The following is an 18,968-nucleotide window of genomic DNA, read 5'->3' as shown; positions in this document are numbered from 1 at the left end:
CCTCGTCGGGCTAATTATGGTTACCCAACGTACTATGCGAAACGTGAAAGTGTCCACGATGGTTTGGACGAGCCTCTCGAAATAAAGTTTTCGTAGCGAAGGCGTTGTGGTTGGAATTGCGTAGCGAGTGAATTGGCATGGAACCTCAACATCTCTTCTTTCATTCATTCGCTTCGAGTGGCGAGCACTCCGGAAATCAATGCTCGGCCTTGTCTCTCTTTTAGCAGTGGAAGTGGAATTTTAAATTAAACCGTACAGATTGAAGGTACTGCAAAGAAATGGCTGCATTATGAATATCCAGCAGAGGATATTTACGGCTGTCATTTGTCATTTGGATATCTTCCGAGATTTCTTTTAGCATTAAAGGGACCCTGATATTGCAATCTCATTTCAGGAGATGTTTGCCTTTCGACTATCAGATGGAAATGAGCTCACTAGAAAATATCACCAGCATGTCTTGCGAGTCGTGCTCGACACCGCCCGACCTGCTCTCTGAGAAAAGTTCGATTGCCTGACTGAACCGTCATTTATCTGCTACTTTCTTTACATTTTCAAGGTCTGTGTAAACAGTTCTCAAACGACTCGGCTAACAAGCTGCAGTTGGCGCGGAGGGCGTACACTAAGTAGTAACCACTCTCTCGTAACCAAATTAAAGGTTAGTCAGTCTAGTCTAGTCTATTAACTTTATTTGTCTCATAAGTTAACTATATACATATATAGTAAATCAATAGTAGAAATAAAAAGACCAAAAAGGGATTGCGCAAAAGGGAAAAGTATCCCATGCGAGGTGCAACCCAAAATCTACCAAAAAAATCTGATAAGAAATCTAAATTTAATAAAATTACAATACCCACGAAGGCGGGCGAGGCTGTAACAGTATCAACCAAACCCATTGGTTTATTCTCAGCATAACCACATTAAGAAATTAAAACAATATGTAAGTCGCACAAAACTGTTCTTCGGGAGAGTGAGATTGCCACTCGGTTGGTTTCCAACGGAAATCTAGATTATTGCAAGTGTTCCCAGAATCTGCTTATTCTGTTAACAGGGAAATTATACGCGTCCATTTATGGAAATTGTCACGTTTTAGCGGTGAACTATTTCGTTCCCTTCATTTACAGCCGCTAAAGCTAGATAGAAGAATACAAACTGACGCATTTCTTTCTGTGGCCAACAGTAAATCAGTGGATTGAGGAGAGAGTTCAACGTGACAAACATACAGACCCACGGCGCCAAATAAGTATTGTTCTGTTCTCCTTTTTTGTCTGTTAAAACAGACAAAAATGTTAAGGCCCCTGGGGAAAGGCATAACAAAACAGCGCCGACTACATAAACGGTTGTCCTAAGTGCTTTTCTCTCTTTGACAAATCTTTCCACCTCTTTTTGGGGTAGCTGCTGAACTTTGATTTTATTTTGCTGAAGAACTGCCTCCCTGTACAAAATCGCGTAAGACGTCGCCATGAAAACAATGCAAGAAATCCGGACGATACATACATACATACATACATACATACATATTCATTAAATGTAGTTCAGGACTTCAGGAGTGATTCATCGTTTTATTGCTACAGACCTGTTTCGTATGGTCAACAAGTGACCACACTCATCAGGCAACATCAACGAATGACCGGTTAATTTAAATGCTGGCGGTTAAATACAAATTCAAATAGTTGCTATGGTGCTGATTATTGCGTTACGTTATCTTAAGGTTTTTGAGTACATATCTGTTTCTGTGAGGGCACGAAGTTGCTAATTCATTACGTTTGTTGAGGCTACATAGGTCTTTCCTGAACTACATTTAATGAATATACTATGCTCCTCTAAGAGTTGAGCGCTTTTTGAAATCCATTCACCACAAGGAAATAGAATTTACATACATACATACATACATACATACATACATACATACATACATACATACATACATACATACATACATACATACACACATACATACACCCATACATACATACATACATAAACTTTATTTAAGCTCGAACGATGGACACTATCATCTTGCCAATTTTTTCAACGACATCTTCACTAAATAACTTATTGGCAAATGGCCATCTAAGGATTGTACAACATAAAGCAACAACCCAAGACGCGATTACTGCCTGAATTTTCTGTGTTGTCACGAGATAAGGATATATCAGGGCTTAGGGATATATGAGGGTTATCCCTCAATGCCTCTCGTATAATAAGTGATACTAATTTAAATGAGCACGAGGAAGATTTGCAAAAAAAACAGTAATAAAAAAATCTACTTATTTCATCAAATACTCAAGTAAGAACCCTGCTATGTCCTCAGCTGATGCTGAGAGTTTTCAAGTCATCAGAATCGAACCAAAGAGTCAAACATTTCAAATTTCTCATTCAACTAATTTTACAAACGGCGCGCATGTCATGTGATTTCCCACTTGTTGTTGCTTTTGCCACATCGACTTCCGGTCGCTAAATTTATTATGCCCCTCTCACAGAAACGCCTCTGACGGAGGACGCACTTTCGCCGTCAGAACTATTAAAGATTGGAACAGTTTACCCCGGTCTTTAAAAACAGAGAAGTCCGTTAAATCGTTTAAGGCTAAATTATGTAATACTATTCTTAACTCTCAGAAAACTAATGGAATTTTTTAACTCTTATTATTCGTAGTATGTTTGAAATTGTAAGTCCAGTTTATTATTTGTAACCATTTTTAATAGTAACTTAATTAAGTATTTTATTGTAAATAATATCGTATTTTAGCATTTTATTGTAAATAATATATTTTTAGCATTCTAATTATTTTAAGCTGAGGGCCCCAAGTTTATCAGTAACTTAAGTTACTGTCACGGGTCACCCTCATTAAATAAAGTCTTTCACTTCACTTCACTTTGTAAAATTAAAATCCAATAAAATTAAGCTATAATTTTCAAGTATACAAACGCACCGAATTTAATAAAACAATTATTCCATTCGCGCTTGTTGGATATGAGATTGGTTATAGCCAACTCGGCCCTACGGGCCTCGTTGGCTATTTACCATCTCATATCCAACGCGCGCTCATGGAATAATTGTTGAATATTTGATGGCTATTAGCCTCTCACAAGTGACTAACATCAAATGGAGCGCCGACGAAAGAGTACCTCCCGTTATTAGGAGAAGGTGAAAAGGACGGACAATGTCAGTGTTTACCCCACCAAGTAGCTGGAATATTTTCCAGATAATAAAGGTTGGCTGGACAAGAAGACCAGTTAATGCATCCGTTACCGCCAGGCAAGCGAGCAAGATGTTGGCGTAACTCTGTAGTCTTGGTTTTCTTTTTACAACCATTATGACTAAAACGTTGAGAAGAACAGTGAAGGGGCAGGTTATGCTGTTAAGATGATAGTGATGTGGTAACTAACCTTGAGTGGGACATTTAGAGCTTCGTCATCCATGGTGATATTTGTTGTCGCTTGGAAAATAATTGTAAGATTTGATGCGAAAGGTTAGTCATAATGAGTTGAAAGAAAGTCTGACAACCAGGTACAGAATTTTTCCAGATTTATATATCAGTTTCACGTCGCAGGAAACCGAGAGAACATGTCGTTAATTTCCTGGACGGATTTCAAAGGTTTGATCCGGGATTAATTTTATGAAACATTCTATGTAAGCCTCAATTTGAACTAAATGATTTTAGTGAATCATTTAACCAACAATAGAATAACTTTTGACAGAAATGTGTAGTTTTCCAAACCGTGAAAAAAAATGCATCCATATAATAAACATGATGGATTCATCAAAAGAAAGAAAAAAACAACAACAACATTAAAGTGTGCAAGGCTTTTAAACGGAGAATGTTTCCCTTTTGCTACAGAGCGAAATTAGTACTTGCGGCTTTCAAACTTAAGTGTACTTGACTTCATTGTGATAAAAATTAGTACAATATTGTTGATCTTGTTTACATGAAATATACATCGGATATTAATTTTTTTCATACTGATAATTAACAAATACTAAAGAAGCCTAAGCCGTGTATTACACTGTGATAAAACACGACGGGCATTTGAGAACACGAGGGAAAAGTAGAAAACACGAGCCGCAGGCGAGTGTTTTCTACATTTCTTGAGTGTTCTCAAATGTCCGGTGCGGACGAAAACAATTTGGAAAACGGAGTTTTTCAGATAACGACGGCGTCACGACAATCATGTGATTTGCCTGACAACGTTTTCCTCAATGCCAAAAAATATTTAACACGTTTTCAGGGTGAAACCTCCGTTTTCGAATTTTTCCTGCCTCGTGTCGACGAATCCTGATTATTGCAAGTCAGTTTGAATTTGTACGCCTTGTCGACTTAACCCTTTGTCGTGTCTTAGGGAGCTTTTCTCCTAGTGTGTCCTGACAAATTGGTCATGAATTTGTTACTAAGGAAGGTTTCTAACCGTCATATTTTGAAAACCAGACCTCCTAAGGATAAGCTTTTTGCACGGGTTAGTTCCAGTGAAGATTCCTGCGAAATTTTCAAATCACGGCCATATTTGGCCAGCCACGTGACCAGACTAGAAAAAACCTTAAAACCATCTAAATCCGAAAATTTAAATCAGTGTTAACAGATTAAGAACGTCCGGGTGCTTAACGCTACGTACGGGTTTTAAGAAACTCGCATTATCATAAAGGTTATGAGGTAATAAACCCCCGTATTAACACGCTTTCTACGGTAGCTTTCCTCTTTTAGGTGCATTTAAACAGTAATTCCATAAGTAGGGTTATAAAGAAGGCTAAGTTATTTCTGATTCATAAGAAAAACTGGAACTCTTCCTCTTTTCTTTCAAGCTTAAGGGATTTAAAATTCACAACGCACGGTTGAGGACTGACACCAGTTACGCAAGCAAAATCTTATATATTTTAACGCAAATGTTCCCTCATATAAAATTCGCCATTTAGGCTAGCACTACAAAACGCTCGAGAATAGTTTTCCTCTAAATATCGCCTTCAACAATCCTTTAGCAACAGCTCTAAATCTGTACTTAACAAGGACCCACTTTGAGCTTTTGGATGTTGAACGTTATTCCAAACATATTTACCGTTAAAGATTTTTTTATTAAATGTGAAAGAAATATATTTATCTGCAACAGTAATGCATTGACAAAGTGGGCAAAATTAAATAAAAAGATAAAGGAAAAAGAGAGCAAAGAAATTTTCCCAAGAGTTTTGTTCTGTTGACCAAACTACTTATTACATAACAAGCGGAGAGGACCAGTCACGGCTGCTGTTATTATGCTTTTTTGTTGTTGTTGTTGTTGTTTTTGTGTTTATTTCTACAGCAGGGAGCTTAAACAAACCACAACGACTACGGCAACGAGAACGTCACACAAACATCACCAAACAAAAGGTTTGATGAGCAAAACAATCATGTTGTGTACGTGCGTTTTAAATCTTTGTACATTTCCCAGCATCCTCTTTACAACAACAACGTGGAATGACCAAATTCTGGGTAGTCTGAGGAGCACGAACAACGACGGTTTCTTTTTTCCTATTCCATTTGGAATCGAACGATGTAATTGAATATTTAGCCTGAGCAGGTTTTTAGAGCCATAGGAGTTCTGAACAGATCTAGACAATTGTAAATTTCGCTGGTAAAATATAAATTCATTTTTGACTAGGACTCTTCCTCGACGTCACCGTCGTGGTTGATTAAGCCCCAACTAATTCCACCACCACTACCTTTATTACTACTTCTTAAAATTACGGCCTTAACAGGAATGGCGAAGAGAACTTAAAGTGCTTAAAAGGTGCATCTTCTGTTCTTCGGCCAAATCAAACCTCGACAGCAGCGGTTTCGGTGGGAATCGTAGACGCGCTTTCCACAGCATCTTGGGTAGACCCCAAATTTGCGTTGTATGGTACCTCGGCAGCAGAGCTGGAAAATTTGATCGTAAGCGGATCTCCCACAGCACCTCACTCGCACCCCAATCTTGTTGTTTATGCGACCACGGCAGCATATTTGCCTGGCGGGGTTGTACCACTGTCCTCTGCGGCATTGCACAAGCCTTGTTCGCCATTGGGGCTTACAAGATCTAGCCTTCTTTCTTTGGTCGTTGGTCTTGATCGCGTCCTCACCTGTTGCCGTCAGACGAAATTAATATATACTTAGCTTACCTATCGCGTATCTCACGTTTTACTTACATCGGTTATCGCGGGTGTAGGGTCTTTGAACAGCTGTTGGCCATGACACACACTCAAAATAAATGTATAAAAAAGGATACAAATATACAAATATTGAATTGTACATAAATAAATAATAATAAATACAGCCGTAAATGTAATTTCCCTCCCACCGTGATTCAATTTTTGCTATACCCCATAGTGTACGTGCACTTTAATATTTACCGAAGTTTTAATTAGGGAACAGCCCCAGAGGTTTCTTTTATTGAATATTGTTTTCATAGACAACAATAAAATGATATAAGGAAAATAAAAGAAATAAGTAAGTGAACGAGCGAATGAATAAATAGGTAAATTATATATTTTAGAGAAATTTCATTTGTGTTATAGAAAAGTACAAGAAGACAAAGACATTGTCGATGGCATTCGTTTTTTTCTAAAGTGGTAGGGTCCAATTTGAAATCTTTAATAAGTGCCGTTAATGTTTTTCCGTGCCTGCGTGCGAAGTCGCGTTAACTCAAAATATCGACGTGCTTACTTCTGCTCTTGCCTTCTGCATCAGCAAGATCTTTTCTAACATCCCCACCAACTGTTTCAGAGTTTCCAGCTACATTCCAGTCATCAATCTCTTCATAAGTGCCAACATCACCATTGAATTTTTCTTCAGCAAAATCTTCACCTTCCGCAGGTTCTCCTTCGGCGACATCACTCACCACCGATTCTGAATCTTTCAGGAATTCACCATTGTATTCCTCATAACCATCGTCACTAAAGTCTTCGCTATACACCCAGTCTCTTCTTTCCTTATCTCTGCTTGATGGCTCTGCTTGACGATCTGCTAGCCTCAGAGGGACCAGCTCGTCTGGAAAAGTACCATGGACTTCGCCATTGTCTTCATATCCATCCTCTTCACCCTTCAACTCGGTTTCTTCTATGTCGAGATTTGCTGCTTGGACATCTCCTTGCTGCAATGCTGGCTCATCAATGAAAGATTCACAGCTACACGGAGCAAGAAATAAAATGGCAACGACCATAAAGGAAGCACACATCGACTGTAGTCGCGTAATCCTCATGTTGCTATTCTAAGGAGTGTTCTCTCCAGCAGGTGAGACAAATCAGGGGATTTTCTCAATCAGCCCATATTTATGTGAGAAGATCCCCAAGAAAATAACGGCCCAATGTACCAATATCAGAAATTCTACTATTGGTAGCCTCGATGTTTGGTGAAAACAATTATTTTTGCACGCAAATATTGGATACTTTGTGCTAATATATCATATCTGATAAAACCTTCGTAAAATATCTTTTTTTTTTTCATGCTTTTCGACGCCATCCTAATGCATCAATGCAATATCACGAACTGAGAATAGAAATAATCCAGTAAAAAGTGCCTTGAGGTAAGAATAGAGTGCCTCATACAATATTTTAGGGGGAGAAAGAGCGCCCGTACAACTAAATCGATACTCGTTGGCTTTCTCTTGAATGTTTTTGTTACAAACAATCTGTTTCATTTTGGATACGAAGTTGATCATTGCCATTCTTATTCTTACGTGAGCTTACGTTTGTGCACAACGCAATCGTTCCTTCGAGCGGCTGTTTCTCCAAGAGGTCAATTTACGATCGAGTGATCGAGCAAAACTGAAACTCGGGTCGACTGAAATCATTCATCAGAGGCCACCAATATTCGATAAAACTTCCTTTATTAAAGCTCAAAAAAACTATTAGCTTTAACCTTTTTGGAACAAAAGGATTTCGTATGTAAAAGTTCACTTAAAACAGAAATTTGTAAAACTCTTATATTCAAGTTTTGCTCGCAATGAGCACTTAATGGCTTACCCCAAGGGAAACAGAGAGTTTTGTTTCCCCGAGACCCTCAACGATCCCCGAGGCGAAGCCGGAGAGAACATTGAGGTCGAGGGGAAACAAAACTCACTGTTTCCCTTGGAGCCAGTCATTAAGTGTTTCTTTATATACCTCCCAACTCAAAAATAGAAAAAAACTGCGAAGAAATCGTTTGCTTGACGAAGGCTGGCACACAAAATTGCCGCGGTTTCAAGGAACACGACCTAATCACGTACCCCGAGGTAGTTAGTGAGTTTTGTTCGCCCTAGGGATTTAGTGAATTTTGACCCACGACACGTGACTCTTTCTTCTCCAATCGGAAAACGTATTTGAGTTGGGAGATTTGACAAAAGCGTTGAACTAGCTTTCGACACAAGAAAAGTTTTACAAAAAAGCCTTGTGCTGGATAATATTGTCGCTAGATCGCTGAAAAATTCTCTCTAAAATTGCCGTTATGCCTTACTAACCTCGAAAGGTTGATGCAGACCAGTTTGTAGTCTTTTTGGTCCGTCTCCGAGTGTATGTTCAACCAACTGATTCAACTCCTGCTCGCAGTAAATTAGCAATCTCTCAGCTGGAGGCCCAACTTTTAACTTGCGATAGAAATTTGGTAGCTCACAGGAATTGTCTTCTTCATGTCCGGAAGAATTGTTAGATTTTTCCATATGTCAGACGATAAAAATAATAGAATTATGTTTAAAAAAGTGGCATCCATGAAAAGAATTGCCGAGAAGAAGTACTTGTAAACTTAACAAATTGACGTCAGCGTAGTAAGCGTGCAACCTACGGGCAAATAGATCGAGCGTATTAGCCAATCAGAACCCGTGCTTTTCCAAGGCCATGTTATAAAACTTTGTTGTCGTAAGCAGGTTGCGTTTCGTTCCACCTTTTAAAATTTATTGCGGCTACCCTTTTAGTCATGAAAATAAAATACGTAAGGCGTTCTGTTTTCCACTGTTGTACGCGTTCAGGTTTTAGGCTCGCCTCTAGAGGTATCAAAGGTGTGATCTCAGAAGTCGTACAAAATAATATTGGCCCTATTTTCTGGTTCCAAAAACTATTTTTGTACCCAAATATTGGTTACGTTATGCTAATGCGTGCATATATCATCTGATAAAATCTTGGTTAGATATAATTTAACACTACAAAGCCACTGTGCCTACATTGTTGACGTAAACTGCAAGAAATCAAGCTTGTGGCTATTTACTTTGAATATTGAGAAATTGTCGACGGGAACGAAAATTCTTATTCTATGATCCAAATTTGGGTTCTTACAATATAGTTGATTGTCAATAGATTGTGAGTATTAGGCCCCTATTTTGCAAAAACGAATATTCACGTTGATCTTTCTTTTGTTGAATAGTTACTCGTTTCACATTGTGTTCCATTAAAGCCTGGCGCAAATGCAACCGCACTTAACGTAAAGATATAGCTCACTTGGTCTGTGCAGAACCCGTTGTTCTGGCAGGGATGGCTTGCGCAGGATATCGATATCCGTTTTAGGGGATCAGTTGTTTGCATCACAGTTTTCCCGGACGGGAATGAGCTAAAAGTTCCAACGAGTTCACATTTTGGTGAAATCTAGGAAAGTTCGAAATACCGCTTGCAAGCGGTTGATCATAATCAAACAACATGGCCGATGGAATGTTTGCAAAATTGAGCATTTTCAACAGGCCAACACAGAAAGAAGGAAACTTGTCTTGATTTCATATTCACACAGTTTGTAATTCATGTTTTGATCATTTCTCTGAGCCTAATGTTATCTTGAAGTAAATATGTTTTGTCTAATATATCCAAACTATCACGACCTAACCTACTATCAATTTGTCCTATAAAGAAAGCGTGGAGTGTATATTTGCTCAAATAACTGTAATTCTGATGAATACATGTGTTAAGAATTTCAATAGCTGCATCAACGATGTAGCATATGCTGCGGTTAGTTTAAAAAAGAAGTCCATCGAAAAGTGCACGTCCATTATTTTTACACAAATATTTTGAAGAAATATATAGTAAATTTAATTGTCCTTTTCAGTGTTTATAGCACAAAGCCTGGTGGAGCCGAGGAAACAACCGAAACAAATAATTCAAGTTAAGTATAACACTGTTAAGAATCCCAACTGGCCGGAGGCAAACCCAGTTCTCTATTTACAAGCATGGTCGGGGATTTGTGATTGGGGCTACCGTCAAACAAATCCAGGTACATGTAGTGATCAGAGCGGGACTCGAACCCGGGACCGCTGGATTGCGAGACCGACGTGCTGACCACTCGGCCACGCTTTACGCTTCGCCTTTCACCTTCTTACTCTGTTCAGTTGCTGCTCAAGGTAAAGCCAGACTGCTTTTTCCCTTATCCATCAATGTGGTTACGCAAATTAAATGAGAATGATATTAATATATTCCTTGTTTTTCAACTTCCGACTTTAAGTCCAGGGGCCCGTTTCTCGAAAGTCCCGGAAACTTTTTGGGCCTGCAAAGCTATTTTTAATTAATCTGTATCTAGAGGCAGAGAGGTGCATACGCCTAAAACTTCTCGTATGAAGGGAACCTCTGTTCATATTAAGAATATGTAAATGAAAGAGCTCTGTAATCATAAGGTTTGAGATTTCGATACGGCTTTCCGGGTGCGAAAACTTTTCGGCATCTTCGAGAAACGGACCCCAGAATCGACAGCATGAGTTAACGTGTAAAAATGTTTGATGGTGACTGAAAACTTGTGATTAGAGAAGGAAATCGGTTAAAAGGAAAGAAAGTGGCTGATTCATCCTCGCATTGATGTTGAAGCTACATTCACGAATCCCGCGCATTCCATTCAATGAATTCAACGACAACATCAGTGCAACGTCACCGTCTGACTCACCAAAAATTAGTTTGGAATTCTTGGTCAATTGCAGAAGCTTTTGAAAGGCAATTATCCATTAAAAGTACGTTTACCAATTGGGTCACTTGAGATATTGACCACACGGGTTGAATATAACTTATTTTAATCGGTAGAGACAGAGCCAAAAGTCTAATATAAAAGCCGAGGAATTGTTAAGTTCAGCACTTAAAATATTAAAGCAACCAGCGTGGATTTTTTTTTCGTCGCGAGGTCAATAAATTGTACGATATGATTACATTTTGTCAACTGCTATATAAAAAAAGCGAGCGATAGAGCTACCATTAGTTTCTTGATTTTTTTTTTTGTTGTTTAATGGCGGTTGCATGCAGCTTATCGCAAGTAAAGCACAATATAATGTCACGAGAGTGGCGAAGATAGGTATTGTACATATTTAGATACCTGAACGATTGAAATGGTATCATTTTAAAATATCCTGTGTGAATATTGATGACAGGGACAAAATCTATTTCTCACTAGGGCGCGCCACAATATTATTCAACATGCTATGATCAGATCGATCAAGCCAAGTACTGAAACACAGTGGTGATTCCTTTGGTTGTAGTAACTACAGTAAGAGAAGTAGAACTCGTGAAAATGTGAGATTTAATATAGTTTCTCTTTCATTACAGGAAAATGAATATGTAACGACTGAACAGATTATTAGAGGGAGAAAGTACGCCCACACAACTAAACCAATACTCGTTTGCTTTCACATGAACGTTTTTGTTACAAACAATGTTTCTTTTTGGATACGAAGTGGATCATTATCAATCTTATGAGGTACTTTATTTTATAGAGAAAGTGGGTTTTTTGAAATTATTTTAGGTTTTACATTATAAGTCATTCGCTTTTTGTCATGATATTGCAAGGAATTTTTTACGAATTTTACAAGACACTTTCTTATATTCAGATAGTAAACACCAATACGATTTATTGACATTGATCTTATGCTCGTCTCTGTGATGTCTGGCACCCTCTCTCAACTTGTTGTTGTAACTTTGTTTTCGTAACCTGTTGTCGTTGCGTTACGTTCCCCCTTTTATAAATTATATAATCGACCCTTTTAGTCATGACGATAAAGTACGTTAGGCGTTCTGTTCTCCACTGTCGTACCCGTTCAGGTCTTGGGCTCGTATTTAAATAAGGCCAGATTTCTTTCAGTTTTCGTCAAGAATGTAGGCAGGGTGACTTTGTTTTATGTGGTTTCTTAAGACAACAGACGTGTTAAGCGACAAACAAGTCTAAGCCAGAGTTTATTTCCGACAGACAACACAAACAGAGGTCGGTCACAGCTTGAGACCTGCATACTGCGTGACGGCCGTTCGTTTGTATAATGATTTCAATCGCCGCACTATCGGAGATTCAGAAAGCGCCTTTCTCGTTTAAAATAACGTGCATTTCAAGGGCTATCGATAGGCACCAAGCGCATGTTCATACAAGGATCTTTGGCGCGTGAATTCGGTTTTGTATGTCGTTATAACTGCGGACTCGGATCAAACAGTCTGTTATGAATTACGACTATTTTCAGAGACGTATTGTGTTTTTATCAAGCTAAAGAACGCTTTAATTTATTGAGACAAAGCTTCGTAAGAAGATAAATGGGTTTTGAGCAGAATTGTGGATGATTTCACTTGCATCAGATCTATGCTTTCAGTGTTTTGGGTACCCAAAACTGTGAGCGACTGGGCATTTGTGACAGCGTTCGGGGTAGTTCGGGGGAAGGGACGGGGAATTTTGTTGAATGACAATATTTTGAATGTCCGGGAACTTTCAAAAACTTTGTCATAAAAGAAGGTATGTTATTAAATCACTATGCATGATAGAAGTTGAATAATTATTATTGTTGAATAAAAATAATTGTGGTTGAAGTTGAACAAATATTGTTGTTGAATGAAAATGATTTTGGTAGAAGCTGAATGATTATTTTTGTTGAATGAAAATCATTTGGGTTGAAATTGAACAAATATTGTTGCTGAATGAAATTATTTTTGGTTGAAGTTGAACAAATATTTTTGTTGAATGAAAAGAATTTTGGTTGAAGTTGAAAGAAAATGCGTATTGTTGAATATAAATATAAAATGTTGAATATAAATACATGTTGTTGAACATAAATATAAGTTGTTGAATATGAAGGTGCAAGTTGTTGAATTTTGCAACATTTGGCTAACCATAAACGAAACGCAACTAGGCTACGACAACAAAGTTACAACAGCAAGTTGAGAGAGGGTGCCAAATATCAAACACTCAAGACCGTATTTGACCACATTTCCAAACACCGAGAAGAGAGTTAAAAATACGACGCGCAGCAGAGTCTTTTGGACGAACTTCGAGGTGTTTGGAAATGTGGTCAAACACTGTCTTGAGTGTGTGATATATCTTCTCAATCAAAACTAAAACTATGGAGAAAAAGGAGAAATAAAATCGTAAAAATCTACGCTGATTAATATCAGATATCCAAACACCGTCACGGTAATAATTTCCTTTGTTTAAACTTGATAAATTATTAATGAGTTTGAGCAATATCATGATAAACAAACGGATGCTTTTAACGTAGAAATCAAAAATAATTTCAAAAACAAACTTTCCATCCACCATACTCTCAATATAATGTTCAGGATTATTATTTAAATGCTCAATTCCAGCCATGCGAATTTGCAAGTGCAAATCTGCAGTTTTCTAGAGCTGATGTGAAACAGACTTAAAAGAACAATCACCAGTACCGATGCCACGAACATCCTACGCAATTAGGTTTAAATTTGTAAGTCTTTCACTCAGGCAACACCAGGCTAAGTCTCCATTGACGACTTCAGGAAGCAAACCTTTTCTCAACAATTATTGCAATAATTTCCAGAAATACGTCTACTTTGCATGGAATCTATCACTAAGCTAATTACTTTTGTTGATTTTCATGAAGAACACATATTTTGAATAATAGTGTTCACTTCTACACCAAAAGGACACTTTCTTGTAATTCCTACACAAATTCATGATAAATGGGGTGTTTGGCACACTGTTCATAGACTGTTATTCTCAATTAGCTTTTTTAAACCCATTGACGCCCAAATGAATAGCACGCGACCATGCACCCCTAAATTCCCGGGTGATTTTTTGACATATCGGTGCGAGCGCGGGCGCTAAAAATAAACGATATAAGTAGTAACCACATTCACAAGATCAGGTTTCAAGACATTACTTATTTCAAGTTGAATAAATGAAGGGCCAAAATATTAAAAAATATCAACAAAAAAAACTCAAACTGATGTGTAAAACTGGTGAGAAAACAAGAAATTATATAACTTCTTTACCACGCGACAAAATGCCCAACAGAAGCCGAGAAAATTGAATTGGCGAAATGATTTAATTATTGACTTCGGAGAACAAAACGAAACCAAATACAACATAGGCAGCATAACCTTCCATTAAAATTATCAAAAATGTATCGCCTGCAAAAGGTCCTCACTGGCATTAAACGGTCCCAAACGCCTCCCAAATTAACTCGCCACCCCATACCTATTCAAATTTTGGATTCCATTTACAAACATTTCCAGCCTCCCCAGGTTACAATGTAGACATATTATGCTGTAGGCTGCCTCCACCCTAGTCTTTTTTGGTTTTCTACGTGTAAGTGAATTTACTTGTAACAGCAGTAGTTTTGACCCTACTGTCCATCTTTGTCTAAGGGATATTACCTTTATCCCTAACATTGAATCCCCCAACCACACACTTGTTTTCATCAAGCAATCCAAAACTGACCCCTTTCGAAAAGGCTGTACCTTAACCATAGCAAGGTACACCACCTCTATCTGTTCTGTGATGGCTATGAGACACTGCCTGCTACAATGTAAACCAGCTGCTACAGGCCCTTTGTTTACCTTCACCAATGACAAGTGGCTCTCCCGTTCTCCCCGACTAAGGAACCCCGTTCTGCTCAGCAATTGTGTGACCTACCCGCTGATCATTATTTCACACACAGATTCCATATTGGTGCAGCTACCATTGCAGCCGCAGAAGGTGTCCCTTCGTGGCTTATTAAGGTACTGGGCCGCTGGAGCTCAGACTGTTATGAACACTACAACAGAACTCCTCAAGAAACACTATTAGTTATCGCTAGGAAATTAGTCATGGATAATTCTAATGTTGTAATTCAGGTCTACTATAAGATCTGCTTGGACCCTTTAATCAGTTATGTCAGCCCTATTATCAACATGCAAATTCTCCCCACTGGCTTGCTGTATTTACTAACACTAGTCAGTTGAAAGAGTTCGATTCCCAACAGTCCTTTTTCCTTGTCTTTTGTCATGGCACAATTTCTTGTCCTTTACTGACTTCCAAGTAGCAATACTCGCATTAATTTCAATGCCGTTTACACCACTGGACTGAAAGGGTCGATCATTTAAGTTAATTATATTATCTATTGATTTATAACTTTGTGAATCTAGTTAGTATTATTCATTGAGAACCATGCTTCTTGTATCCCACTTTGGGTGGCAAACCTACTACTACGGAGGTCTGCTTTGCTTTTCTTTACTGTGGGGTGATTGTGTTCACCCCCTCCCCCACTCGGGCTAGCTGTGGGCTCACACAATCGTGGCAGGGATGTGCAACCTAGGCTCCACTTTGCCCCACAGTAAGTGCTATGGCCACCCTTGGAAACAGGTCCAGATCTCTCCAGGATGGTGTCATCGTACCATCTGACCTATTGTTCTCCCAGAAGGGCACCCTTCTTCTGGCCGGTCCATCCTTTGTTACACCCAATGAAAGGGGTCCGGATGTCTCCAGAATGGTGCATTGTATCATCTGACCTATTGTCCTCCCAGAAGGGCACCCCTCTTCTGGTCCCCTTAGTAACATAGGTTTCTCTAGAGACATCGCTACCCTAGGGAGATAGGCTCTGTCTTCCCTGCCACCCATGTTTTGCCACTACAATCGGTGTTTTGTTTCTGTTTCCTGCATCTACTCAGCAAAGGGGGCTTGCAATGTGGTTACCCATATAAATTCCCTTCTAGTGTGGCCAAGGAGCCAATATCCTCGCTGGTACTGTTAGATCTGCCCCTTCCCCCTGTATGGGCGTGGCTTTAATATATTGAATTGCACAGCAGCAGGGTCTCATTTACGGCAGATAAAATTCGATTCATATATCATCTGAAAAAATGTATTGTTTTGGCATACGGTAGTCAAGAATGTGTTGTCCAAAATGATATTTTAGGAAGGTTTTATCAGATATGATATATTAGCACAAAGTATCCAACAGTAACGTGCTAAAATAATTGTCGGCAAATAACATCATTAGTAATGATTTGTGACATTGCTATATTGAGGTCCGTTATTTTCTTGTGGATCTTCCCACATAAATATGGGTTGATGGAGAGAAAACCAGATTTGTCTCAACGGCTGGATTGAACACTCCTTAGAATAACAACATGAAGATTACGGGACTCCTGTCGATGTGTGCTCCGATCCCTTTATGGTGTTGCCATCTTATTTCTTGCTCCGTGTAGCTGTAAATCTTTCATTGATGAGCCAGCATTGCAGCAAGGAGATTCCAAAGCAGCATCTCTCGGATTAAAACAAACCGAGATGAAGGATGAAGGGTAAAGAAGAAGATGTGAAGACAATGGCGATGTCTACGGTACTTTTCCAGACGAACCGATCTCTTTCAGGCTGGAAGGTCTTCAAGCAAAGCCATCAAACAGAGAAAAGGAAAGAAGAGACTGGGTTTGTAGCGAAGACTTAGAAGACGACGGTTATGAGGACTACAATGGTGTATTATACAATTTACTTATTTATTCGTTTGTTCACTTAAATATTACTGGCCGCCTAATAGATGTGGCCGTTTAAATTGTGAGCTAAGTATATATTAATTTCGTCTGACAACAACAGGTGAGGGGGCGACCAAGACCAACAATCCTGAGAAGCCAAAATGCAGGGGACGGTGGTACAATCCCTTCACGCAGCTGTGCTGCCGTGGTCGCAAAAAGAACAGGACTAGGATAAAGAACAGGGTGAGAGCTAGGTGCTGTGGGACGTCCGTTTACGATGGGTTTTATAGCGGAGCTCCTGCGCGCCGAAGGCGCGCGAGCGGAGCCCCATACCGTAGAAAATGTGGTAACCCATCGATCTGAAAAATTTTGGTTGTCACGTGACTGTCCGTACGCCAATACCTTGAAAACTAAGAGAGTAGCACCATTACCATAGCTACATCTTTGATTTTGTGCGTCCCCGCCATTGCTAATTGACAGCTGTCAAAACAAGCTATCTGCTGACCAGTATCAAGTGACTAAATCGCGGGCTCAGGTTTAGAGCTCATCGAGGTTGGGTTTTTTGTTTTTTAAACTTGACCGCTGACCAGTTACTGGTGTGGCGATTAGACCGCGGGCTCAAGTCACGTTATTTTTCTGAGGAAGAAGGAAGGAGTACTTGCAAAGGCAAAATTTCGGCGCAAACTAACCCCTGGCGCATTGTTGACTTTTCTTTTGACATATTCCTTGTACAATCGTCTCTTGGAAAGTCCCTGATATATTGCGTACGTAATTTCTACAATCTTGGTTAGGATTGTTGGGTATAGTTTGTTAAAATTTAATTGGGAAAAGTAGCAAAACCACACGCTGAACAATTACATGCTCACAATTGATAATTTTTTGAGTTTCTGATCCAAGAAAAAATAATTCTCTCCTTCCTTTATCGTCAGTTATTGCAATCAGGAGCTCCGCTTTTAGGCTTGGCTAAATCTATATAATACAAAATGCTGTGGAAGGCGCGTCTACGATACCTACCAACACCGCTGCTGTAGAGGTTGGGTATGCCCCTTAAGGGTTTAAAAGTTCTCTCCGCTATCCCTGTTTAAGCCGTAATTTTAAGAAGCAATAGTAGTGGTGGAAAGATGAGGAAGCTTAAACAACGACGGCGGTGACGCCGAGGATGACGCCTAGTGAAAAATGAATTTATATTTTCCCAGCGAAATTAGCGATTGTAAAGATCTGTTCAGGACGCTTATGGCTCTAAAAACGTGTTCAGGCTAAATATGTAACGATAGCGTTCATTTTCAAAAGGAATACGAAAAATTGGCCTTTGTCGTTCGCTTTCCTCAAACTACGCAGAACTTGGTCAGTCCATGTTCTTGTTTTGCAATGGGCGTCTAAGAAATATACAAAGATTTATAGCGCACGTACACATCCGTTGTTTTACGCGTTAAAACTTTTGTTTGGTGATGTCTGTGTGACGTTCTCGTTGCCGTCGTCGTCGTGGTTTGCTTAAGCTCCCTACTGTAGGAGTAGTGGAGATGGTGGTGGTGGTGGTGGTAGTAGAACAGACAGGGAGCAGTTTACAAGATCAAATACTCCGACTGCCAAGCTTCCTACATTGATAAGACTGGCAGAAACCTTAACACGAGACTGACTGAACACAAACGAGCCACGAGAAATGGTGATGCCAACGATCACATTGCTGTACATCATTAACTGACAAACCACAACATTGACTGGGACTCTGCTCAGTGCTTAACCTACTGCACAAACAGAATAATAATAATAATAATAATAATAATAATAATAATAATAATAATAATAATGGCATTTCGGGCAGTATATCCACAGGGTGGCTCTTCGCCTGCCCGATGCTAACTAAATTTACAATTGTAAAAAGATTAAAAGATATCTAAAAATTTATATCTATATGTAAACGAGATAAAATTGTGTTTTAAGATGTGCAAAATAAATAAATGAATAAATAAATGTCAACAACTACCGGCGCCTTACAAACGACTTATCCATGACCGAAACGAAACCGACAAACGGACTTTTAACAGACCGACTTAACAATACACGGACCAAAAACCGACCTATTTGACTAACAATAGACGGATCGAAACCCACCAATGACTGGTGACAAACTTTACACGAGTCTTTCAGCCAATACCATCATGGCCAATTACGTTCAAGGGACCAGACTTATAACATCATCGACTGACAAACACTATTCACTTGACTCTGAAGATGACTTCCGCTCAGGTTGTCGAAACGTCAGTCACCAACAACAGTTCTTTTCAGAACTACACTCACCCGGACGATCACACTATACGAACTGTCATCATTTTGTTGGAGAATGGGACTTAGGGCGCGATGC

At 39.2% G+C, this 18,968-nt stretch overlaps 1 protein-coding gene and 2 pseudogenes across 1 annotated transcript; 1 reads left to right on the top strand and 2 right to left on the bottom strand.

Moving 5' to 3' along the window:
• Positions 1-673: 673 nt before the first annotated feature.
• Positions 674-3,663, bottom strand: LOC149115027 (histamine H2 receptor-like; annotated as a pseudogene).
• Positions 3,664-5,041: 1,378 nt separating this feature from the next.
• Positions 5,042-7,260, bottom strand: LOC110064734 (uncharacterized). The gene is made up of 2 exons (XM_020771831.2): positions 6,666-7,260; positions 5,042-6,082 (listed from the first exon to the last, which is right to left on the bottom strand). Exons 1-2 carry the CDS (start codon positions 7,198-7,200, stop codon positions 5,748-5,750), a joined length of 870 nt encoding a protein of 289 aa, XP_020627490.2. The 5' UTR covers positions 7,201-7,260; the 3' UTR covers positions 5,042-5,747.
• Positions 7,261-11,916: 4,656 nt separating this feature from the next.
• On the top strand, positions 11,917-17,108 carry LOC149115026 (uncharacterized; annotated as a pseudogene).
• Positions 17,109-18,968: the final 1,860 nt, after the last annotated feature.

Source organism: Orbicella faveolata, unplaced genomic scaffold (genome assembly GCF_042242905.1).
Source record: "Orbicella faveolata isolate gen_17 unplaced genomic scaffold, um_ofav_v1 contig_13, whole genome shotgun sequence".
Classification (NCBI taxonomy): Eukaryota; Metazoa; Cnidaria; class Anthozoa; order Scleractinia; family Merulinidae; genus Orbicella; species Orbicella faveolata.
This window is presented reverse-complemented; position numbering and strand designations above follow the sequence as displayed.

Excerpts from the sequence above, each read along its gene's own strand:
- LOC110064734 (XM_020771831.2), bottom strand. The coding sequence starts at position 7,200 with ATGAGGATTACGCGACTACAGTCGATGTGTGCTTCCTTTATGGTCGTT. Across the intron at positions 6,083-6,665 it reads TGCAGAAGGCAAGAGCAGAA|GTGAGGACGCGATCAAGACC; the intron begins GTAAGCACGTCG and ends TGACGGCAACAG.